Below are 26,943 nucleotides of genomic sequence, written 5' to 3' on the forward strand. Positions count from 1 at the left end.
AAAAAAAAATTTAGTTGATTTTAAAGTCTTAAATATTAGAAAAATAATTGTTCGAATTTTAAAATCTTAATATTTAGGCAAATTATTAAATGACTATTTTTTCTATTATAAATGTTACATCCCGTATTCTCTTGCATTGAGTTGCATCATAGGTTAGTCACATAAGCTCAAAGGACATGATTATGTTTGAAGTTATAAGTGTTTATGTTATGTTCAACAAGTGATAAGTAAGTGCCGCGAAGGTTGGAGGTTAAACGAATCGGAAAAAAAATAAAAAAAATAAATAAGTTTTGCTAAGTTTGGGATGTTGAATAAGTTATACAGACTGTATGGAGTTTTGGACATATCCAAGTATGCAAATAAAGAGATCGATGTATAAAAGTTTTAGGTCTCGAAATAATTTCCGGATGAACGGTAGAATGCTACGATAAGTCGGTGAACGATGCTACGGTGACTTCGGAGCAACTATATAAAGGGGTTTAACCCCTCATTTTCAGCCAAGAATCACCCCAAAAATATTTCCCAAAAATTCTAGAGAATTCTCCAACCTTCCCTCCATTAAATTTCAACGCTAGTTAAGTAAAAATCTCCGGATTCGAGTTCCGCCGGCGTATAGTTACGATTATAATATTGTGTTGCGGTGAATTTGTGGCTTGGTAATAAGGCAAGTATTGGAGATATCGCTGTATTAGCGGAAGTAAGGTATGAATCTTTCTCTTTTGGTATCATTTAAGGCTTATTTACGGAGATAAATTTATGGAATAATTATGTAGCGAATTCGTTTGTGGAGGAGTTGGAGAAAATATCATGTGGAGTATTTTATGGAATATTTTGGTAGTAATGAGGTTGTTGTTGTTTCTGTTGTTGTTATTGGTTGTTGTTTGTTGGTATTGAGAATTCGGGCTAGGTATATAAATAGGGAAGATGCTGTCCGAATTTCGGCAGACCTTAAAAGGAATTTATTTAGAGACTTAAGATAAGAGTGTGACAATGAGCCTAATGATAATACGAATGGTTGCCTATGTAGATTATGAGATGACGAACGATCGTAAATAAATTGCGCGACAGGAAGCAAGTTGAAAAGTCGGAGAGTAAGCTCTAAAGGTATGTTAAGGCTAGCCCCTTTCTTCTAAAGGCATGATTCCTTTCTTATGAATCCAATAGGTGTTTTTCAAATGTCCCATGATCCCTTTATGTGAATCCATAAATATTTTCCAAGAATATTCTTATTCTCAAAAGCTAGAAATTCATGATTCATAGAGTTCATGATTCAAAGGCATGACTTCTTTCTTGATAACCCATAAATATATTTTCCAAAATTTTCGAGTCAAAGATTTATGATTCTATAAGCTTTTATGATAACAACAACGGACATGTTTTTACAATATGAATGACGATGTTAAAGATGAGAATGTTTCTATGATGATGATGATTTTAAATTCTAGAAATTCCAAAGCTTATGATGTTAATACTATTATGAGATTATTGAGATTATTTCATGATTTTCTCGATTTTATTCATTGTTGTTGATCTCGCCTTATAATAATTGTTCCTTCAAGGTGAGATAGAGCGATGATGATTATTCCATAATATAATCGGAGGCTACCGACCTTACGTCACTCCGATATAATTGTGGCTTTTGATTGGGCTCTCATGCATGCTTTATATATATGTATGTATTTTCTCACACCGCGCCGCGCTATAGTCGGCCGGGCATGGCACGTAGATGTGCACACCACTGCAGTGGGCATGTTATGATATTGCCCCGGACGCGGGCTAATGATAATAACACCGAGCCTCAATGGCCGGGCATGATACTATATATATGACACCGAGCCTTAATGGCCGGGCATGGTACTATGTATATGTATAAAATGTTTTTTTTTAAGGCTGAGCATGCATGGCATCCGCCTTATGAGGCATCCAGATGTACAGGTTATCTCTCTTGTTTCATGTTACCTTCCATATCTATATTATGTTGTTATTCATGTCTTACATACTCAGTACATTATTCGTACTGACGTCCCTTCTTGCGGACGCTGCGTTTCATGCCACGTGTGTGTATATACGAGAAGTAGAGGATATTAGTAGAAGATGTTCCAAATTTGGATTGGCGAGCTCCATTTCCTTCCGAGTGTTGCCGAGTCGAGTATCTATGTTTGGTATCTTGATTTATGTTAGAGACTTTGCGAGACGAGTCACGTATTTAACATGTCGGTCTTGTGGCTCGCAAGCGGATGTATCATTATGCATTATGTTACAAATTTCATATGATTACGATTTTGCTTGATTTGAGAAAGACGAAAGGCATGTTTTTTTTTAAAAGCTTTCATTATGCACTCATTTCATGATTTAAGAGTCCGGAAGATTATGAGTATAACGAGAACCAATGGATTCGCTCGGCCCTAGGTAAGGGTCGGGTGCCCATCATGCCCTATCAAAAGTTGGGGTGTGACAATAAAGTCTTTTAATGAAGAGCAAAAAGTTCAATCAATATTTCTAAAATTCTTCTTGCTTTTTATATAGTATAGATTATAACGAGTGATATGAATGGATCTTTTTTAACAGTTCTAAGACATATTTAAGTTTATTCCCTTTTACCAAAGTTGTCTTACCAAATCCAAAAAGGACTCTGTTTCTATATTTTGTTGTAACAAAAGTTGTCTAACGCATCCCAAATTGCCGATTTATTAAGTAGGTAATTTTGCGGGGGTAAAACTCGTATTACTATAATCTAGGCTTTTCACCGACCTCCCCAAGAAAAGAAAAAAAATTAATCCTATTCCTACTCAAAATAGGAAACAGTAATTACAACTTAATTAGGCAACTTCTATTACCAAAACTACAAAACTCCCAAACAAAAAACCTACATATAAATATACGCATTCTTCTCAGGACTTTACACTTCCTCAATTTTTATTTTTTTGGGTGCGAAAAAGGGTTTCAAGCCATGGCAGAAGTAGATCAAAACAAGAAGATCAAACCAAACAATCCAAAAACTTATCAAGTGAGAAAAGAATGCATAAAGAGGAAAACAATGGAGCTTTCAACTCTCTGTGATATTCCCGTCTGTACTATTATTACAAGTCCACAAGGAGAACTCCAAACTTGGCCTGAAAGCTTGGATGCTGTTAAAGAAGTTCTTGCTATGTATACTCAAAATAAAAAACCGGAAAAAAAGGCCAAGGAACTATCATCATCATCAGAAGAAAAAGAAAAAGATGAAGAAGAACAAGGAGAGAAAGATATTCTGACCCTAGTGGAATCCAAACTTGATGCTGTGAACAAGAGAATTCGTTTCTTGGAGGACAAGAATGTTGTTGGTAAGGGTAAAAGAAAGAGAATTGAATGATTTGTTGACATGGGGGGTGGTGGGGGGGGGGGGGTGTTTATTTTCTGAATTTTGGTAACTAGAGTTTCGATTTATAGAAGTTGAAAGATTATCTGATTTGGGAAGTGTGTCTTTTACCTTCAATATGAATATACCTATATTTTGCACCTTGGCGTTCTTATTTTGAATGGTAGATTTTTCTCTCTTGTTGAATGGAAAACCCACAGCAATAGTTACATGAAAAGTTTAATCTATCAAATACTCTGTATAAGATAGTTTAGGGTTTTGCTATGCATGGATGGCATGTACCATAGACAATTTGAAAGTTAAATATAAAAAAAATTGAAACGATGACAAATGAAAGCGAGTTAGTAAACTGAAACATACGAAGTATTTAACATAAATGTTTTTTATTGCTTTAAGAAGAAACAAGGAATGTGAAAGGAGCTCCAATATCAATGCTCACATTACATGGTTAATGAGAATGTATCCATGAAGATAAAGAGTACGGGAAACTGATTTTAATCACTCGGGACATACAAAGACCGGAGATAGATATCATGCTGGAATTAACCACCTCAGGTGAGTCAACTGCGACAAATGCTATTCTTTAGCATTGACCACCAGGTGCTGCGTGTAAAAGCTTAACAAATGTTGATGTGAAGACACATGTTGTAACAAGAATTAGAATCAATTTAGAGCAAACCCGTTGAAGGTGAGCCCATCGGCAGCAAGACCTCTTCTTCATCACGCACAATGGAAATCGTGAACTTTTGTCACTCCATGGCAAAGTCAACTGAGGGACAGTCAGTAAGACATGATTGAAGTCATAGCTACATTTACAGTCAAATGTGAAGTTGTCCTGAAACAGCATCATGCTCGGCCTCTTTTTGGTTCAAAGAGAGGTTCACAAATTGTTGATCGAGATCCCTACTAGTGGTGCGGCGATGGCTGTAAGATGGTTGATGTGGCTGCTGTGGCTGTTGCTGCTGTTGTTGATACAACGCTCGTAGTCTTCCTCTTTCTCTTTCCAGAACCTCATGCTCCACTGCATATAAAATTAACGAGTTGTAGGTTTCGATGGAACTAATGAAAATAAACTACTGGCTGTATAATCAAAACAGAACAGGTCATGTTCAAAATAGTTAATTCCACTATGGCAGTTATCCTGTTGGTCTTTGAATCAAGGAAAGAAATCTGCACTTAGGCAAATGAAAGATCATTTATTGAGCAATCTTGCAGTTGCAAACTCGACCGTATTTCTTCTCCTTTATTTGGACAAGTAACTCCATTTTACCAAAAAGGTGCAAAAGAGAGACGTGACAGCAAAACAAAGCAGCTAAACAACAATCTCGTTTTTATGTGAAAGATATAAAAAAGAAACATAGATGCTAGTAAATGACAGTATCATACTCCACAAAAGTCATCCAATCATTCGTGTTAATCCGTATGTATGCTATGATTGCTCTAGAGGTGAATAGGAATAACTTCCATCCCTTGTGTTTCTTTTGAAACGTAATTTTAGCCAATTTGAAGGCTTGGAGCAGAAACAGGGACCCATTCACATTAAGGTCATCCAGATGCAGTGGAAAAGAGTAGTGCTACTCTTCCCAAGAAACTTAAGACCTAGTTAGATTGTCCATCTTAAAAAGAAGATCATGAGGGATCAAGTCTCAGCAAGCAGCATCATTTGAATTAACAACTATAATTATATTTCAGTGCTAACACAACTTTAATAGTGAAGAGTACGTTATGCTCTTTGAAGTGATATAAAACAATTTAAATAATTATTACCAGAACAGAATCACGGGGAAGACCATTCTAGTTTTCCAAACGGATGGAAAAGAAAGCAATTTTTCAAATTTATTAGTTCAAAGAACTTCTAGGTTTTCAGCAAGATTTTTTTTTAAAATATCTTGGTGTTCGGGCCACTTTGTGCGAACCTCGCGCATTCCATCGGGTACTTGCTACCTCCCACCAGTACAAGTACCGAGAAACCACCTAGCCCTTTCTGTCTCTGCTGGGATTTTCACCCAGGCTTTCCATGGTTTTCACTCACTTCATTTACCACTAGGCCACAACCTAGGCTACGGCAAGATCATTCCATCTTCTTACAAGACTTGATGTATTGTGGGATGACCAGTAATTGTCCCCATTTTTCCTGGAGACCGCTATTTTGCTAATCAAATTGAACATTGCTTGAAAACTTTTGTTTTAGTTCCAAGAAAACTGTGTCCACTTTCCCAGCTCATTTGAACCAATATTCACTCACTTGCAGTTAGTTTTATTCACCATGAAAAAATCAATTATATAAGGTACTTATTTCAGATAAACTTAATTCCCAGCTATGTAAGGTTTGGACTCACAATACCTGCTGCACAATCAACTTTATAAAAATAGACCAAGACTTACAAGCACTGGAAACAAGTTGAATAATTCAGTATAACAGATAAAATAACTTACAATACTTTATAAGCTGTTCCTGAGCTAAACTTTCTAAGCGCTGCTTTAGGGCTTTATTCTCCATGCTGAGGATAAGATTCTGCTGGTTAAGGAATTCAAGCTCAGCAGACACTTCAGAACCTTCAGCCTGAAATCAGAAAACTAGTCAAATTAACAATTTTACCAAAATGCAACATCCATTTTACGTCCAGGTAAAATGTATGCATTTCGAAAAGTTCAGCTGATACATGCCTGCAAAGCTTGTACATTTCTTTCCAATTCAGCGATGTATTGAAGCTTTCTGACTCGTGACCTCTGAGCGAATTGCCTGTATTTTATGAAACCTTTTAATGTTAATAAACTTCCTATTTGGAGGGGGAAGGGGCACTTTTACATAGGATGCTAAAATAACAACTTGAGAATGGCCAACTTAGAACTTGAGATGCTAAAATTAAATTCGTATAAAGGACAGTTCAAATCTTGACGGAGATTTAAGAAAGGCTCCATTTCAACTTAGATAAAGCCGCTTGAAACGTGTTAAGATGATAAAAAGCAAAGACCTTTCCCACTATAGTGAAAGATCTTTCACTTCACCATAGCAGGCACCTCGCTAACCTTCTCGGCCAGTTAGTCTAACCACAGGGATCCCCTCCTGCTTATCCACCCACCGTAAACGATTACTAACGGACTTGGAATACGAATGAGATCAAAAAGGCCATCATTGGGACCCAGCCGCAGACAAAAATTGGTATTTAAGTGGAGAAGGGTAGACGGCGGGCCCATTATTCACCCGAGTTTCAAACTGTGCGCCACAGCTCTCGGGGATTTCTCGGTTATCCACAAAAAGAAAATCTTCTGATCAAATATTACAATTATCTTGAACTAAGGTCTCAAGCAAATATCAAATTAATGAACATATCCCCTTCTGCCTTCCTAAAGTTTCTTTTAAGAAAAGGGTGGGTGGTAGGGAGGGGTAGTACAGTGCTTTAAACTTACTGTTTCGCACGTTTTGTGTCAGTTTCTGATGAAGAACTCTTGCTCTGAGAAGAATCTTTTTTTTCAGCGGATCCTTTTGGATAAGGAGGGCCAGATTCAGCTACATCCTGCTTGTCACTTCCTGCAGATTTAGGCCTGTCTCCGTCTTGTGGGAGGCATGGTGATTCAGACCTCTGAATACGGAGATCTTCCCCAGGAGAGGAAAGGCTGCGGAGATGCGATACTGTAGTTGAGGATACGTCCTTTATCCTATTCTTGCGTCGGATTAAGGAGTTTTGATCGACATAAGAAGCAGTTTGTCGAGCATCTTTGTAATAATCAAAGTCTTGAGACCCCCAGGAAGGAATAGGAGGCATGTTTCTGAACTTGTTATCAACTGGAGCTATGTAATCTATGTTTGCAACGTTAGCAGCATCAAAATATGCAAATGAGTCACTAGATGAACGTCGATGATTGCCTCTGCGCACAGGAGTTTCTGGCTCATTAAGAAGATCATCCAACCAAGAAGGTTGCTCCTCTATAAGACAGCTTTCAGAGGAAGTACGCTGATGGTGTGAATTTCCATCTCTGGGTTTCAGAATGCCCTTTTGGCTGACAGCAGAACTGGGGATATAATCAACATAAGATGGGGCCATACTAGGAAATGGACTTTTAGGTGGCAGTAAAGAGCTCTTTCCATTGCACATCATATTTCTCATGGTACATGGCCCCTTAGAATTTGCCATAGAAAAGCGTACAAGATCCCTATAAGAGAAAAAAGATAAGTATCAGTGGGATAAGTAAACCTTCAAAAATATAGCAGCCCTTGATAGAGGTAAATACAGTGAAAAAAAAAATTTAAGGAAAAACATTTTGTGGATAGCATGGGTCACAGTAAAGACAATCTCATTAGTTAGCAAGCGAAGTATCATGACCAAATCCCAAAGATTCCTCCTCCAATCAATACAAGTCAGAAGCCAAACCTAAAACTAAAAGGAGATGATACAACAATAGGCACTGCACACATTAACTATCTGAATTACAGACCCACAACAATGAGATAAAATCAAATTCAAAGAAACCATGATCTTGCTGGAAAATCACACCTTTCCTAAAACACCAGGTAAAATTTTTGGGTATACAGGGAATTCCCCTGTTATTCTAGCAGGAATCAGCTTGTTCATCTGGCCGGATTACATCAATTTGGATGATCAATTGGGATCTCAAATCATCCATTTATGAGTTTCAAGCCCTGCAAGATTTTTGATATCTTGCACTGATTTCTGTCCAATTACAAGGTAGACTGACCTGTCCTTATAGGGTGGGAACCATGCAGCACAACTAAGTCATTAAGAACCAGGAAGTAAGGTGAAGAAGGAGCAGATTTTTCACCAAGAATGGGGTGAAGAGGAAGAAAGGAATCCTTCTTATTTGGGACTTCAAAAGCATAGAGACAGGCTCCCCAAAAAATAGAGGCGTTCTCCAGGGAGGAGGCTCTTTCTTGTATTACTCTTTATTTTGTTTTTCGTTCCTGTTTTTTAAGGAGGAGGATGTAATGCGTGGCTCATGGAGTGTGTGAAAATCCAATTGAGAATCCAATAACTGTTCAGTAACGTTATGTTTACTGCAGCTCTCTCCTAGAAGCAATTTGACGGTTACAATTTAGGCTATCCTATCTGCAAAGTGATTTTAAAGACCTTGAACCGCCCCCACAGACGCCTAACCACTAGCACAAAAAATGTGGAACCACAGCAATATTAACAAGGGAAAGAAGAATTAAAATATCGCATCAAACGGAAAAGAATTGTTTCCTAATGCTGTAACATGCAGCTATATTTTTCCCGAGACTACTTTATGTGGAAACAAAGAGGCAGTGATTTTACCTTATCTGGATCCTTTTACCAGGGGGGTAAAACTTGGGACGTGAAAACCAAAAGAAACTGAACACTTTTGATTGGAATTCATTTTATACACCCCTTAGTTTGTTCACATCATTTGATTAGTATTGACAATGGTCAAAACGTTCTCTTCGGACAACATGACTCAAAAAACACGAATTCACCATGAAGATTAGGTTAAAAGTATGTCCTTAGTCAGTTAAAAGTATGGCTAGGGACGTCTTGCATATGTTCTGCTCCTTTTTGTAAGATCATTGGATAATATACCAACAGGACAGACTATGTAAGAGGTGGTTTGATTCTAAATTTGAGAAGTCGCAAAAGAAAATATGGATTGCAGATGCTAAATATTCCACCAGGAAAGGATGCAACAATTAATGTATTCATGAAATGCCCAGGTTGGGCACAAAGTTGTGCTCTTTCTCCCAGACAATTACTAACCTAGCCGTAAGGAAGTGCACACAAACAACTAAATATGCTACAACAATACTCCCTTCGTCTCAAATTATATGTCGTGGTTACTAAAAATAGTTGTCTCAAATTATTTGTCGTTTTAGAAGTTCAAGGCACAATTAATTAGTTTTTTCCCATTTTATCCTTAGTAGAATTTTGTCATTAATGGAGATGACACATAAGTTAATGGAGAGAGATTATAACTTAGACATAAATAAGGGTAAAGTTAGTCAAACACCCCTCCTAATTAATATTTCTTAAGGGGCGAGTAAAGCAAAAAAAGCGGCAAGACGGAGGGAGTAGCACAATAAATTGGTCTTGGAAACTTTATCTATTCTCCAACCACTCCATCTTTAAGTAAATATGAATAATACAAACTGTGGCCACAATCTCTCTGCAGATAAATCTACGAACACCCACCCTTAATTCCCAAATTGATCATCAATCCTTTACTAAGAAAAAAACCAAAACTTGCTTTCCATATTATTATTTTACTTTGTAATATTAACGGATCCTTGTTACTTTGTGTCCACTTTTAAACTTTCCACGATGTTCCCACTAGTTTAGATGACGAGGTACAATTTGTAAACAACCAGACGAATATCTTGTTTTTTTTTTTCTGTTGAAAATTATTACCATATACAAAAACAACTAGAAAATCAGAAGAAAAAACATATGCTCTTCCCTAAATCTCAGACTTGAAAGAATAGTTTCGCTCGTTTTAATTCCAATTAAATGCACCAAAAGGCAAAAAAAAAATCGAGCTTTTCTTCAAAAAATTCTCCCTCTGCTTTTGCGCACATTTTCATAGCAATAAAATAAACGACTTCAAATCAAATAGTAACAACAAACAAAAAGGCAGATAATTTACGAAAATAGGAACATATTGTAATATTTCTGATGAAAAAATGCTGACCTTAATTGATAATGAAGATATTTGCAGTGTGATTTCAGAGATTATAGATTGGACGAGATTCAATCAATTTCGAAGCTCAGATTTCTTCTCTACTAAGGTATCTATCATATAATGTTCGAATCTTTTTGTTACAAGTTAGAATTCTTCTTTCTCGTTGACGTATCACGTTGAAAAAATATACTCCTCAAAATTAGCTATTTTATTTATTGCTTTCCTTTTTTTCTACATTCCCTCTCTGCCCCAATACTTTCGAATATTTCTGAAACACCCCCTCTGATTGGAGTCTAGTTTTTTCTGATTACAACTTATTTATCACGCTTCATTTATCATTATATTCAATTTTTGCAACTTAATTAAACATATTTTTAGATTACTTTTTTATATGAACTTCGTGTATTAAGACACTGCATAAGAAAAGGTCGCAGATCGTAATCATCATGTTTAACTTTAGTAAGAATGAACTTAGCCCAAAAGTAAAATACTATTTCGTTTTTGTTTCCATACCTAGTTCCATTTAATTCATATTCATGTTTGTTGAAAAATTACATTTAGGATAAAATTCATTCAAGTAGTATAGTGACATAGATGGAGTACTTTCTGATCATAGCATTGGTCGTACTTTAATTTAAGTAATGATAAACTATTATGAACTGTAGTTAGATGAATAGAATCATTTCATCCTTATTCAGAAGTCATGAATTTAAGTCGGAAATGGAAAACTTTATGGCAGGGAGCGCTTACTATTTATTGAACTTTTATATGATGCGAATCTAAATTCGGCGGGTCAATGAATATTATATAAATATACCAAAAATTTTAGTAATGATAAACGCTTGCATCAATAATTTTTATTATTTATTTTTGGCTTTTATGAGGCAGAGAAGATTATGCCACTGGTTTTCCAACTCAGGCTGGTACAATATATTTATTGTCGTTAAAATTGTCACAATTATTTGTTATGAGGATAGCTCATAATTATTAATTAGTCACTCACCCAACTAGTGTGTGACAGAATTCTGACAGCTCATTGTGACAGTCCCACATTATAGTCCCCAATAACAAGCCTTTCTTTAATAGCAATTCTGACTAGTGAATATGTATATTTTTGTAATTTTATTTTTATCATGGAATCAGTTTTCTTTGTACTTAATGCACCTCTGGTAATAAAATATCTCCAGTTACCAAAAAAAAATGGATATTTTTGTTTCATTTTTAATTGGGTAATGAACAACTTCCCAAAAATATTCATCGTGGCTATTGTAAGATATAAATCTAAAAAGCACAAAGTGCAATCTTTATAAATTAAAAGTCGAAAAGAGTGTCAAAGGGGGCGAATTCTGAGTGTCAGTGAGGTATGGACAATTCATGGGTGTATCCTTTTCAAAAAGTAATTACACCAATTATTGGAGGTTTAAATTTGGGGGTTAAACTCAGAGAACTATCAATAATTTGTGTAATGAGAGTATTATAAGCCTACAAAATGAAAGGAAAAGCTTAAGCAAAAAAAAAAAAAAAAAAGGGAAAGGAAAAGAAAGCCTCAAATATGTATTTTCATAATAGAGTTTTCGGGCAATTTGCAGGATTGTCGTTCGCTGGGGATAGTCTTTAATTTTTGCCCCTCAAATTGGTGATCTTTAACTTTTGCTCTTCGCTAAAAATCTCTTGGTTTCGGGTTCGAACCCCCGCTCAGTTAAATTTTTTTTTTAAAAAATCGCAAAGTAGAGATTGGATTCGCAAGGCAGAGTTTTGAAGGCTCTGCCTTAAGGCAGAATTTGCATGGGCAGAGTTTTGAAGCAAAATTCTGCCTTGCGATTTTATTTTTATTTTTTACTGAGCTGAGGTTTGAATTCACAACCTCGAGGTATTAGGCGAAGGACAAAACTTAAAACCATCGATTTGAAGGGCAAAAATTAAAGACCACCCCAAATGAAAGGCAATCCGCGGAAAAGAATGAAGTTTTTTCTACATTGGATCACTTACTAATCCCCTCGCATCAACTTCCAATTTATTTTTTTCATTTTTTCTTTGTAGTGGATGTGAACCTGTAAATAATGAAGAGAAAGATATTTCTTTAGGCGAGGGATGAAATTACAATCACTCAACTGCAATCCACTTTATACCAGCGGACCCCAAGTTAAATTGTGGTTCGAACTCTTATAAACTTTTTATTATTGAGCCTTATTATAGTTGCTAAAATAATTCTGATGGACGTAGGTTATAACAAGATGGAGCATATGAACTACCCTTTTGGCAATGTAAGCACATCGCCAGTTGAATCATAGTTAAACTCTTATGCAACAATTGAATGACCAACTTCATTAAGCCCTGTCAAGAAAAAACCTGTCAAGAAAAAAAAAAACTATGTCCCATCTCCAAGCAAGTTAAAGTCGGCTAGTGTTGCAATTCATGTCATACATAGTACTACATTATTATTGGTCGCATAATAATACTTGTATTTTAATCCTTGCATAATAAAAGTTCAAGAAACAGAGCTATATGCACTTATATACCATTTACTCGTAAGCATGCACATACTGATCATGACATCCTTGGAAAAACCTTCATTTCTTATTAAGTATCAACATTCTAGTTAAATAGAAAACCATATTAGGCCATTTCTGCACTTGATTCACTCATAATAATGATCTAATAAATTCTCTGCAGCCATGAGAAATCTTTCGGCAGATCTAGGCCAATACTTAGTTATATGTTTATTTAACTACATTAGACTTCTGAACAATTCAGCCACTCTGAAAACCATCAAAACACTATAGACTTCAAGTGAATACACTCATAACGTACTTGCACAAGAGCTGTAGAGCACGAAATTGGCATACCATCACAACTTTGAGCTATTATTACAATGGAAGCGAATACGAAAACATATAACTGGCAAAAATCAATAGGAACTACGACATCAGAATGGAAGCTTTATTTCAAAAATGAAAGGACTATGGTTTTGATTTAATTAGAGATTGACAGATATAAAAAACATCCGGACACTGATGGAGAAAGACAGCCCGCAGGGAAAAGGGAACATAAGATTTGGTTCCATCAGAAGAAAGAGAACACAAGGAGAAAGAGATAGGAAGGAGATTGGCATTCACTTTTTTTTTGTTTTTTTTTTTTAAAAAAAAAAGACTTTTTATGATATTCTAAGCAACAGTCCTCAAAATGACCGAGGTCGACGACATTTGCAAAGGGGCACGTATAAACAGAAAACTCTTGAGTGTAGTGTAGGTATTATGTATGGCTCGCGCGGAGCAAAATTAAGCTATGGCTTTGATTTGTATTAATACAATTTGTAAGCCTTGACAAAAAAGGAATTCATGATCCAAGCAACTTCTTCCACCTAGCATATCCTAGAATAATAAGGAATAGTAATATACAACCCGCTGTGATGCACGCGACAAAGGGCCAAAATAACCCGTGCCTGTTGTATAGGGTACAAGGTATATTCATGCCAAACCACCCAGCGATCAGCGTCTCCATAGCTATAGCAAATGATGCAATGGTCAGTGTCAATTGCAGCTGAATAAGCTCATTACGCTGATTGTCGAGCTGGATATTGACGTAATCTTCTGTGTCATCAACGTACTCACGGACCTGCAAATTTACAATAATAGGGGTTGAAGAAAGCAGAACGAAATGGGGAAGATCACAGACATGTTCCAAATGCAGACCAATATGACAGAAGGATTATAGAAAGTAAGAAGAGAAATTTTGTATTGTAAATGAACTCAATTCATCATTACTAATTAGTAGAAGATATTGGGTTCCTTCTAGAGAACGCTTAGTTCCTCAGAACCCAGTCCCTTGCACGGTGTTACCTTCCAATTGAAGAAAAAAATTGAGAGTGATAAAGAGAGAACAGGACATTGCACATTATCTCATCTAACTATTATAGTGGCCCAAGAGGAAACCCAACAAAAGAAAAAGAGGGAAAAAACAGGGGCAGTAGATGAAACAGAGAGCTGTATATCTGCAGTTGGAATTAGCAAGGTATTGCAACATTAGAGTAAAAAAGAGATACAACTATTGTTTAAATTCTTTTCTTTCTTCAGTCTCGAAAGCTTTCCTTAGCTTACTCTGTTACCAGAAATTTGCTGCAGAGTGATCGGTTATTGAGGAAGACTTAGCTTATGACCGAGAAGTAAGTAGAACCCAACTTTCTTTTTCATTTTCTTTATAAAGAATGAGGAATTAAGGGTACATGGCATCATTTAATATAAGGATACCTAAATCAAGATCTATATCATAAAGGAATTCTAGTTGAAGAGGCAAAACTGAAATTCCTTAAAAGTATGAATGCCTTATTTAATTCTTCTCTTATATGTCTAAAACTTTGCTACTTGTATATAAAGTAGAACCGTTTCATTAAAAGCTATAACATCCTACTATTGTGTGTTTATCGTTCATTACTAAAAAGGAAAACGTAAGGATGACAACTGTAAACAGGAAAGAGGAGTGACAAGTCTACGCCATTACCAACATAAAACTGTCTGATTATTAGTTCTTCTTAAGAAGAAAATACTTACAGATAAAATCTTGTTACGTGTGCCTTCCAACTGCATGAAGTAGGCCTCAAGCAACATCTCCAGATCCTCCACATCATAGTAATTAAAATGGTTGCTCACCAAACTTCCACTTCTGCTTCTGGCTGAATTAAGCCTACGAAGATTCGGTGCAGCAGGAACAATGCTATTTGAAACAATAGTAAGAGTCTCAGTTTGCTGATTCTGAATCCACTTCCTAGTCAAGTACAACTGTGCCATGTCTTCATTGTCATCTAAAAGGTGTTCTATTTCATCTCTAACCTATCATCAAAAAATCTTTACCACTGTAAGCATAACACAGAATAATCAGAGCAGAGACAAGTGACATGGAAGAGAATACTACAATTAAGTTCCTCAATGTAGCTCATTTGATTATTAAACCATCCAATTTCCGAATCAAACACAATAGAATTAAAGTAGGAAAGACTCATTGAATCTCCTCAAATCAATACAAAACGGGAAGAAGAATACGAAGATCATATGCCTGCCTAAGTGATCATGGACAGAAATCATCAAAATGCTGACAAAGGGAAAGGAGAAACCCCACAAAAAAGATGTTTTGTACAGGTCTAGTGTACCATTACAATAGCCAGCACTTTCAGCAGTACACATGCCAAATGGCATAAGGCAGACATAATGCACAACAAATTAACTCAGGACTTAAGAGGCAGCATCAGGAAGATTAACTTAAAGTAAGCCACAAGGGCTATTAAAAATGAATATGGTTTGCAAATGAAGTTTAAACTATACAAATTGGTACTGATAGTTGTTTACCCAATAAGTCATAACATAATGAATATGAATTGTTTTGTTGCGTTTTACTTGTAAGTCTGCATTCAAGATTATGATAACATGTCCAGTAGTTAAACAAGTTCTCTTCCTGATCAAACAAATTTCCAGCAGCCAACCATGAACTCCTCGGCATTGAAATCTATTCATTATCTGCCTTGTGCAGAAGGGTGTTACTCAAAATTAGAAATAATAGCAACAGGAAAAGAAAAACAGATAAGAATACCTTCTGCACTCTGGCAAGTAATCGGGTAAGATTGCTTTTTAAACTTCTCACTTGCTCAAGATTCTTAGTGCTAACATTCATGGCCAGTTCATCCAGAACTGGGTAAGCATCTCTCTCCAGATCAGCTACGCTAGAGTCTAAGAATGTGCAAACAACTTCCAATGCAATCTCAAGCACCTGAAACTCAAATGGTAGCTCAGCCTCATGACCTTCAACGGCTTCTGGAACAGGTAACCAGTGTCCAGCATTTGGAAATTGTCCTTCATTATCTTGTTCAGCACTAGTAGCATCAACCTTTGAAAGACTTTTATGAGGAAGTTGTTGCCTCAGTTGATCCACAAATGGAAGAACCTCTTGACGTAGAGGATCAAGCAACAAAACCTCTTCAGCTGTAATTATGGCTCTTATAAACTCCAAATTGACAACCATGGCCTTCTCCCTTGCTGCAGGTTAACAAAAAAAGGAGTTTTTCAATTACAAGATAATGCTAGGAGATACACATGTTTTATGACAAAAGCTTCCAACAGCTGAGCTGAACAGTTAAAGCCTCCAACAGTTAAGCTAAAGATAAAGGAAGGTTCAGGTAGGATTCCAAAAGATAAGAGGTTTAAACTAAAGACTAAAGAGGAACAACTACAAACCCAAAGTATAAATCAATTCCATTATTTGAGTTCTTATCTAGAACATCAGGATAGAGGAGCACCTGCATGTTACATATTACTCCTTCCATCCCAATTTATAATCCTAGTTTGACTGGTCATGCAGAAAAAAGAATCAAAATTAGTTTTAAGAAGGATACTCTCAGAAACCAAAAAGAACCTCGATCAAATGAATTCAAAATGCAGACACTCTTTACAAGAAAGATTAATAATCTTCTTCCCCTGAATGAGGGAATCAGAGAGAGGGAAAAGACCAAACTGAAGACAATCCGTAAGACAACTTTCAACATGAATATTTGCTGACACCAGAAAGAACCTCAATTGTAGTGAGTCCTTTAATGCACTAGCAAGTTACACACACTGATCAACACAGATCTAATCAGCAATTAAAGGGTTCTCCTCTGAATGCTGAATATTTGCACTTTTCTTGGTCAGTGCTGAATTTGCAATATATGGTATAATTTGTGATACTCAGGATATATGAATAAATAAGAGCTGCAAATACAAGTTTCAGGTAAAATATTTAACAACATTCACAAAATATATAGCAAAACCCCTTTAAGGACTGGCAGCTGAATAGATTTTAAATAGGTTAATGAAACCACCCAAAAGTCTACCCATCAATTTTGGGATGGTAAAATTGTTAACCTTAAATATGATTGTTAAAACAAGTATTGCATCCTCGACCTTTTTTCTTCCAAGAGGACATACAAGAATTGGAATCCATCTACAAGCCATAAATGGACCCCTAACTATCTCAAAACCAGTAATCTAACCACCACAAGCTTTTAGGTAAAATGGAGGAGGGAGAAAACATAAATCTCCCTCATTTTAGTAAAAAAGCCTCAGAGTCCTACAATTTTTTTTTATAACTATGGTATCCAGACCAGCTTGCGTGCACCTCAACTAATTCCACAGGATATTTGCCACCTCACACCAGCAACAGGTACCAGGTAACTCTGTCTACCAAGGCTAGGACAGATGAGAAGAAATCACCTAGTGTTTTTTGTCTAGGCTGGGATTTGATTTGAGACCACATAAATCTCAACCCACTTCATTGTAGGCCACATCCTTGGGGTAGAGTCCTACAAAATATTCAACCATGTCGTGGAGAAAATTCATGAGGATAAAACTATAAGAAATTTATAGCGTGTGATAAAGGATGTCACTGCACTGATGACTTAAAATGAATAGGCTAATCTCCCCTCAAAGAAACATTGCCAATATTACTAACCTGAGGCTGTTAGTGAAAGTAAGACGAAACAAAGTGATACTAAAATAGAAGTGATGGGTCAAATAGCATCAGTCATAGGAAACTTTAAAGAATCAATAGGAAGCAGAATGAGACACATTCAATCAGTAAACTTGAAAGAAACGTCTTTCAGCAATCTAGGTTGAAGAATTAAAAAGGCTGCACATAACATTGCTTTAACGTTTGGTACCAGGATCATACGACAAAGAATACAGAAAGACACTTCCTTGTCTGTAATGCAGGCTAACCATCAGAAAGAGTCCATCGACAGCTTAAGAATTTAGATCAACCTAAACACTTCAGAAACATGAACTAAGGATGCAAAGAAGATACCACAAAGCAACTTGTTCTTTTAACACACAACACTATAGTCTAAACGAAGCAGGATTGACTAGGCATCCAATTAACTTCCGTTTATCAGACTAAGGAATCAGTCAGTAGTAAATTTAGAGAGAGCCCCTTATCTTAACTTAAAAGAAAATTTCTTCCCAAAGATGAATTATTGAGTATTGGTACTAAATGAATCCAAATTTAATCAAGGACTCATATAACCCCCAAAATATTTGCTACTAGTTATACAAAGGCAAGTACAATGATGATGGACTGCGAAGGGATTCTAGGCTTGAATAAAGCATGAAAGCGGAGCAACCAAAACCCATTGATCACCAAGACTGCAGCTTGACACTCAATTCTTCGAGATATGTATTAACCGAAATGGATGTTGAAGATTCATTTATATATCATCATAGCCAACAAATGGAGTTCACAATACATTTACTTACTTATCAAAATAATGGAAATTGAGGATTCACATATGACCCAACTTAGTTCTGGGTTAACAAATACTACTCCCTCCGTTTCAATTTATGTGAATCTATTTCTCAGTGCCAAAAAGAATGACCCCTTTCTATATTTGAAAATATAGCCACACAAAATATATGGAACTCATTTAACACCACAAGTTCAAAAGTCTTTCTCTTCTTTCTTGAACTTTGTGCCCAGTCAAATAGGTTCGCATAAATTGAAACAGGCGGAGAGGGAGTAGTTATTATTACCATTGGAAACACATGAAAAGATTTACAAGCAGTAACGAAACATAGAGATACAAAAGGGGGGGTGGGGGTTATAATTACCAAGAATGCTGGAAGAGTGAGAGAAAATGGGGCCAAGAATTCTCAAATCCCTAGCAGGAATAGCAGCGCGCTTAATAATAGCAGTCTTATCCCACTCATTCAACTCAGATTGACCCAACTTATCAAATCTCATCCATAGCCTCGACCCACCCACCTTCTTCTTCGACACTTTACCACTCCCCACCGTAGGCTGTGGCGGCAACGGCGGCAACTGCGGCGTCGATTTCTTTCGACGGCGAATCGAGAATTGTCCCTTCCCCATAATAATAATAATAATAATAATAATAAAACCCTTAAACCTCCTTTTAGATTCTACGCAAACAAATATAATATAAACAATTTAACGGGTCATGTTTATTTGATTGTTGTTGTTATTAACGAATGAAGAGAAGGGAACAGATTCTTGTTTTGCTGCTTCGCCTTCTTCTTCTTCTTCAAGATCTTCCATATACTGAAAAACGTGTTTTTTGGGGGAAAAAAACGAAAAGAAAAGGGAGAGTGAGAATATCAGGCGTGGAGCTTCTTGTTGTTATTATCATTCTTAATTTATGCGTCAATTTTTATTTATTCCCTTTCATGTCATAAGGTTCCACTAGGTTAGTTATTTTTATGATTTCCTCATTATTCTATTTTATTATTAGTACAGTTTGTCCCCACACGTAGTAAAAGGTGGTGTTGACCTTTCTGGATTCTTTTGTTTACTACGTTACTACTACAAAAATGTCCTGTTTTACTTTAATTTTTTTGTCATTAGTAATGATGAGATAATTATTGTTGTATGTATTGGAGCAAACGAGTAGGGATAATTTCAGGAGATTGCATGGTAGCCATTGATTTCATTGAATTATGAAATTACAATTACATAAAGAAAAATATGAATTACTAGAAGAAAAATGGCATTAACATAATCACCTTAAAAATTACGTGATAATAGAGAAATGGGAATTTTACATAAATGACTAACATTTAGGGGTTTTAAATTGGGCATAGCTACATTTTAGCTAATTACATTTCGTAGCTACAGTGCGCGCTACAGTAGTTTGCTACAGTTAATTGTATTCAGAAATCGGATTGTATTCAAAATTCGGTTGAGTCAGATTTTGCTGTATTCAAATTAGATGTATTCAACTAAAACATCAAAAACACAAAAATTTGCACTAAAAAAATTAACGAATACACTGAAAAACTGAATACAAGAAATAAATTTCACTCTATTCATTTGTATACACTTCAAAATTCACTGTATTCATTTGTATACAAGAAATAAAATTAACGAATACACTCAAAATTGAATACAAGAAATAAAATTCCGGTCAGATTCCGGCCAGATTTGGTTGTTCCGTCCAGATCTGACCGCCTCCACCGTCGTCGTCATCAACACCGGATTGTATTCAAAAATAGAAAGCCATTTCGAGATCTGACTTCGTCGTGAGGGAGAAGAGGGAGAGATGGTGAACAACAACCACCACCACAGCCAACAACAACAACAGCACCGTCACACCATCTTCTTTCTCCCTCCTTCACTCCACCACCATTACATCTCTCTCTCTATACTATTTTTTCTCTCTGTTGCTCTTCTTTCTTCTAAGTAAAGCTCCATTTCACCATAAAAATTCCAAAATCACAACAACAATAGCAACAGCCATCGCCGGAGCTTACTTCTCCGGCGAACCACAACAACAACAACAACAACACGAACCACAACCAACAAAGATGACGACCGAGAGCTTACTTCTCCGTCCTGGATTTCGCAGAAGAAGTGGTGACGATGTGGGAGCAAAGGATCGGAGCTCGTTCGCGTGAGTTCGACAGAGATATTGAGGGCAGAAGGGAGGGAGAAGGAGGGAGGAGGAGAGAGAAAAATGTGGATACAGGGGTTGCTTTTTTATTTTAACTTATTTTGTATGTTTTAGTTATGGAGTGTAATTGATATACACCTTTTAGCTATGAGGTGTAAATAAATTAAAGTATAGCTACTAGATAAAAATAATGTCTAATGTTAGCTACACCATGTAGATTTCCCTAGAGAAATTAATTAGGGGGAGTAGTAGTAGAATCTATATATCTATATATATATAATATAATATAAAGCTAGGCATAGACAAGATGATGCGGCATCTCTCTATGGCCTAGGAACACAATTATCTTTTTTCTCTTCTTTTTTTTTTGACATTTTTTTCCCATTTTTGTGCTATATTAAAAAATAACTCAAAGTAACTCATTGAACTCTCTTAATTATGTTATATGTGCTATGTTTTTGCATCTCAAGCATTGATAGAAACCAACAAAAGCATAATGGCTGAATGGACATGATAGGCACGTTGAATTCAATTAGTACTATAAATCCTGCTGATTAAAAGAGGATAAAATTCCTCCACTTCCTCACGTTATTTATCTGTCAAGTAACAATAACAGCATAAAAGTCTCATTAAATTTTGCTCTCCTACGAAACTCAAAATCAGAAGAAACAAAAAAACAAAAACAAAAAAACAAAAAAAAAAAAAAAAAAAAAAAAACTTTCTCAATGAAACATATGGTCACCAGAAATAGGTATTTAGTTTTCCCAATTCCATTACAATAAATCTATTTACGTTACTCATTTATTTGTATTACTCCTAATTAAGTTACCAATTAGTTTGATTTCTATAAATGTTAAAGCACATCTTCTTTCATTGAATAACTTGCTTCTCTTCTTTTTCATTTATCGCTCTCTTCCTCTCCTCATTCGATACTACTGAGCTTTCTTCTTTTGTAGACGTTGGAATTTTACTAAACGGAGGTAAAAAATTTCATGAGTAATTTTTGTGATGTACATTATGGTAGAATCTATTTTATTTCCTTTATTATGTTTTACTTTTAAGATATATAACTTTGAGTTTCAGATAGGTGGTGGCAATGTATGAAAAGGAATTAACTCCCGAAGAATTCGAAAAGAAAGAGAAAAAGAAAAAGATGTTAGGATTTTCTTGAATAGGTGTGAATGGGAAAAGAATAGTTGTGACTTTTCTGATAAGGCACAATGACACCTGTTCATACTATCCTTTGTTGGCTATAATACTTAGTCATTCCATCAGATTTTACTTACGAAAATTCTGATTGTCTTCTTCTTTCTTCTTGCACAATAAAAATTCTAGTGTGATTTATAGCCTTCGAGTGGTTTGCCGTTCACTAGGGTTTGAGAGTCGCTACGTTTGGTGAGTTAATTCATTCTATCCTGGGATATATTCCATAACCTCAGGTACTTGAGGGGAATAATTTCCTTAAGGAAACACTGTGAATTCAGTGGGCTCGAATTTATTTCCTTTCTTTTCAGATTCAGCGTTAGATTATTTCCTCTCTTTTCAAATTCTGTTTTAGATTATTTTTTTAATACAGATTGACAACAATCTTAAGGAAATTACTAATTTTATACATTCCGTATTCTGTTAATCTACTAGAATCTTACTATTTTGACAAAGAAGAAAGTAATTTTTCTTTAGAAATAAAAAAATACTCATTCTGAGTTATAAAAGTATTCTTTCAGAAATAAAAGTACTTTTTCAATTATTTCTACCCCGGTTTTGAAGACTAAACCTTGATAAGATTGGAGAAGAAATTTACTCTTGTCAGGAAGAAGAAGAAGAAGAAAGTTACCCTTTTCAGAATAGGAAAAAGTACTCTTTTTAAAAGAAGAAAAAAAAAACTCTTTTCAAAGATAAAAAAGTACTATTTTCATAAGAAAAAACGGTACTCTTTTTGAAGACTAAAACTTTGTGGTTTTCTACTCCCTTGTATGGAGATTAAAATCTGCGTGATTTTCTACTCCAAGTTACTATTCGGTTTAAAGAAGATAAAAACTTTACCAATTTAGTAACTTTTAATTAGCTTGAAGATATAAAATCTTCGCTGGTTGTTTATTCGGTTTGAAGAAGGTAAAAACTTCTCCGTTTTATTAAATCTGTTTGTGTTAGAGATTATTCCGTTTGAAGTTATAAAATTTCGCCAGTTTATTCTCTGATTAAGAAAACAGGCAGATAAGAATCGGAATTTAATTTCGATTGGCGGCATCAAACAAAACTATTCAACCATGGAACATGTTTCTTCATTGTTGTATTAATTATTATATATGACATTGATGTGGCCAGTCACAGCGTTGAATTAATATTATGACACCAACAAAATATGTTGATGGCATTGGTTTATTCATCAACTGACTGTGTTGTTTAAGAAAAGGGTGTCAGGCGTGTATCTTTTGTTTTGTTTGGGTATCATGTTTTTCATTGGACAATCTAACTGTTAAAGTGGTAAATTGACATGGAGTATTCCTGCAAGCCATTCGTGCATTTACTGCAAATTTGGAGGGAGTACTACTCTTTGCATAAGAAGAAAGTAAAGAAAATGGCACTCATGTGGGCTCTTCGGTTATGCATTCAAAGGTTTGAAAATTGAGAATCAATTAATTGTGATAAAAGGTCTTTATGACTTGTTACGAAGGGGAGTTGTCATTTGGTCTAACCAAATTTGTGTTTCAAAAGGCACGTATATATATATATATTTTTAAAAATAAAAAATAAAAATGCAGATCAATTTGTTGGGGGGGGGGGGGGGGGTTCATCAAGTTTGAAAAATTTATCGTCCCTTCGGTTTAAAGTTCGTGCAAATGCGGCACATGTCACAGAAACACGTGCTTTGCTCCAAGGATGAATCAATTCAAGAAGAAAGCAACAAAAATTGGGTTCTACTTTTTTTACTCTGCTCGTCTTTTTATTTTCTACTCTTTATGATTTATGAAATTCAGTTTTTATAAACTTTAGGGTAGACATTATTATTAGATGATCTCAAAGTATATTCTATTTGTGTGCCATAAAATTAATTAGTTGGTATATAATGTGGTAGCGTGCACGAATATGTGGAATAATATTTTCAAGGTAGTAAGCCATGATTTAGGCTTACATTAAGACTTGAAAGTTATGCTTGAGATCACAAAAATAGTATGTATATATTATTTTGGGTTAAACAATTAGATGAATTACCCTGGAAAAGAATTGTAAAACAATTTATTTTATTTTTGGATATATGTCAAATTTTTGAAATCTATCAAGAACTATTCTTTAAGATGAAGAAGAATGAAACATCTTCTTTGATTCCTAGACAGTCACTATCTTTGGGGTTAAATGTTCATAGACAGAGTATTTCATCACATTTACAGTGAGTGATCAGTGATGGACGGAAATTGGATTTGTCTGACAAAATTGCAACGGCAATTAAAAGAATTGCAGCGGCAATTAAAAGTGAAATGAACAATAGGCATTTTGTTCCATACTTATGTTAAGGATACTATCTCAATTAAGTATAATGATAGTGGGTAATATTTTTTTATCCATTCCAAATGTGTCCCATGTGAAGGGTATATTGATCATGTAGAATGGAAAATATATCATGGAATTTTTAAGCAATATTTGGTGACTCTCTAACAAGTTTTACGCCTCACTTTATCCGAGTAATACAAGAATTTCCTTGAATCTATTTGATAAAATAGAAAGGTTGAATCATAGTTGGTAGAACCATAAAAAAAAAAAATTAAAAAAAAATGATGGTCTCATGCCCTAGTTGGCAGAACCATAAAAAGAAATGATGGCCTAAATGCTTTTAGCAATTGATTTAATTGTTCCCATTCGACAAGTTGTTGTTTTGACATTTGAAACTAGAAAACTTTGTCACGTCATTCTTGCATATCATCTTGCAAATGAAATCAATCACGAGATAAGACACTTCAAAGGAATTGTTAAAACCACAAGCCACGTTTGGTAGTAAGAAAATTTATGTTTGTCGTACTTTGTCTTGTATAATTGCAGGATAACTGAAGTGGCTTGATGGAAATAAAAGTTGAGTGTTTTGTGATGCATTCTGAAGAAGAAAAAAAATTAGCACCAGTTAAGAATGATTGCTTAGCATGAAGTTTGGTTAATAAGATTCTAACGTCAAAATGTTTGAGGGCATTTTCTTATATGCATGCTGACTTAGAATTATTAATGTGCATTTTGATTTGATGCTATGGAGAGAAATTCTTCATAAGCCCTTTAATTTTGAGTTGCCTAAGAGCAGAGTACTTAATTATTTGAAATGTGGGGGCTTCCTGACTTATGATAAAGTCAATATTAGACTGAGTGTTTAATTTGAAATAACAAGAAATATGAAAAATGATGGCATTCTTGTATATTACGCCAAACAAACAAAATCTTTAGTGGATTTTTGATATGGTGGTCATTGAGATTAACTAGTACCAAATTGATAATTTGTTATATACTTGTTCAGAAAAGTTATGTTCTTTCATGAAAGGGTGTCACTAGAAATGTCGTGACTTTTCATGAAAATATGTGTCTATTGAAATACAATTATCTGTATTGAGATAGATGTTGGTGAAAGGCTACCCGTTGTCTATTGTTTGATAAATATGAAGTTCAATTATTCATTGACAAAATGAATGTCTTGTTAATAAGTTCTTGTTTTCCTATAGAACTTGTGGGGGCATGCTATCCTTATGATTACCAAAATACTCAATCGAGTGCCTATAGAAAACACAATTTATTCCATATGAAAAATGGAAAGCCCAACTTGAATTACTTCAAAGTGTGGGGGTGTTTGGCTAAAGTGCAAGTTCCTAAACCTAATAGGGTAAAAATTGGACCGAAAACTATTAATTGTGTTTTCGTAGGATATGCCACCAATAGTAAAGGATATTGGTTTCTGGTTCACAAATCATAAAACTTCGATAGAATCAGAAGATGTTGACTTATTGACAATATTGTATTATGTCAACCCCACAATATATGTCCTTTATGGTATTGACAAGGTATGCCTTTAGTGGTATTGATATGCTAGTTAGTGAAATATTCACATAACTCGTTCCGTCTTGGTAAGGACTAGTTGTTCGAACTACTAATTTGATGGATTGATCTTATGTCTTTCATTATAGGTCGTGTTCATTAATTTCGTGAACGGATGTCACTTGAAAGGTTGTGACTTTTCATGATAAAATGTATATGTTGAGAGACAACTCTTTGAAAAGACAAGACGGTTCATTGAATGTAGAAATTCATTGGTTTATAAATCGAAGAACAATTGATGATAATGATAAAAATCGGCAACAGCTTGGATTTTCACATCGGTGAATGTGCTATTAGTTTGATATTTGAAGAAGTAGACTTACAAGAAGTGGAATGGTTGAGAATTTTTTTTTTTTTTTTAAAGGTTGTGGCCACAACTGATGTCAATCATCCACGGGTATCATGATGTCACTTTAAGTGTAGTCAGCGATGCGATATATCCTATTTTGTAAGTTTATTTTACATTATAATAAATATCCCGCAGTTATTGAGGGCAATGATGATGCAAATTGAATCACCGGGTCAATCGAAATAAAATCCACAAGTGGATATGTTGTTACCATTGGTGGAGGAGCGGTGTCTTGGAAATTGTCTAAACAAACTTGGATCGCCCCCTTCATAATGTAGTCTAAGTTCATAACTTTAGACATGATCGGTGAAGAAATTGAATAGCTCCGGATTTTTTTTATTTTTTATTTTTTATTTTTAAAGATATTCCATTCTGGCCCAAACCATTGGTACCAATATGCATACATTGCGATAGCCAAGCAGCAATAGGAAGGGCGGGGAGCATTATGTATAACGGGAAATCTCGTCACATGCGACGGAGACACAATATTGTTCGAAAACTACTTTCTAGTGGAGTTATCACTATTGACTATGTAAAGTCTAGAGATAACGTCGTGGATCCGCTTACAAAAGGCTTAACTAGAGAGGTAGTCGAAAGATCATCGAAGGGAATGGGTTTAAGGCTTGGACAAGTCATCGTGGCGTAACTCTACCTCGCGAGGGGAGATCCCAAGAAGCGAGGTTCAAAGAGATCAAACAAAGTTATGAATGACGGTTTGACATTGTCAAATAACTCAATCCATTCTCGTGATGAAGACAATGTTCAGGAACAAGGATACAACATTAAGGCTTTTTAACGAGTTAATAAAGCTTAAGTTGTTTAATGATTTCTAAGTTTGGCAGGTATGACCAAATAGTGTATCTACGTGATGACACGTTTTAGGAATCACCTATGTGAGTGTGAAGTGTAAGCCGCTTCAAAGAGAATGATAGAAAAAGCCCATTCTCTATACACTTATAAAACCAGGCGATGTTCATAGCTAAAACGAACACAACCATGAGAACCATAGACGGTAAAGGGTTGATTGTGTGACATGTGGTTGTCTAGGTACACACCAAAGCTCGACGGTTCAAAGATATCAAATCTACCGATTGACCG

General features: G+C 35.4%; 3 protein-coding genes across 3 annotated transcripts; 1 reads left to right on the forward strand and 2 right to left on the reverse strand.

Annotated features, from left to right (window-relative positions):
- Positions 1-2,836: 2,836 nt before the first annotated feature.
- On the forward strand, positions 2,837-3,508 carry LOC132062749 (agamous-like MADS-box protein AGL103). The gene has a single exon (XM_059455255.1). The coding sequence runs from the start codon at positions 2,951-2,953 to the stop codon at positions 3,350-3,352; it is 402 nt and encodes a 133-aa protein (XP_059311238.1). The 5' UTR covers positions 2,837-2,950; the 3' UTR covers positions 3,353-3,508.
- Positions 3,509-3,722: 214 nt separating this feature from the next.
- On the reverse strand, positions 3,723-10,231 carry LOC132064567 (uncharacterized protein At4g06598-like). Its single transcript, XM_059457584.1, has 5 exons — positions 10,016-10,231; positions 6,770-7,513; positions 6,026-6,101; positions 5,795-5,921; positions 3,723-4,379 (listed from the first exon to the last, which is right to left on the reverse strand). The coding sequence occupies exons 2-5, from the start codon at positions 7,492-7,494 to the stop codon at positions 4,177-4,179; spliced, it is 1,131 nt and encodes a 376-aa protein (XP_059313567.1). The 5' UTR covers positions 7,495-7,513; positions 10,016-10,231; the 3' UTR covers positions 3,723-4,176.
- Positions 10,232-13,226: 2,995 nt separating this feature from the next.
- Positions 13,227-19,178, reverse strand: LOC132064568 (magnesium transporter MRS2-4). Its single transcript, XM_059457585.1, has 4 exons — positions 18,631-19,178; positions 15,587-16,029; positions 14,554-14,832; positions 13,227-13,621 (listed from the first exon to the last, which is right to left on the reverse strand). The coding sequence occupies exons 1-4, from the start codon at positions 18,890-18,892 to the stop codon at positions 13,343-13,345; spliced, it is 1,263 nt and encodes a 420-aa protein (XP_059313568.1). The 5' UTR covers positions 18,893-19,178; the 3' UTR covers positions 13,227-13,342.
- Positions 19,179-26,943: the final 7,765 nt, after the last annotated feature.

Source organism: Lycium ferocissimum, chromosome 7 (assembly GCF_029784015.1).
Source record: "Lycium ferocissimum isolate CSIRO_LF1 chromosome 7, AGI_CSIRO_Lferr_CH_V1, whole genome shotgun sequence".
In the NCBI taxonomy this organism is placed as follows: Eukaryota; Viridiplantae; Streptophyta; class Magnoliopsida; order Solanales; family Solanaceae; genus Lycium; species Lycium ferocissimum.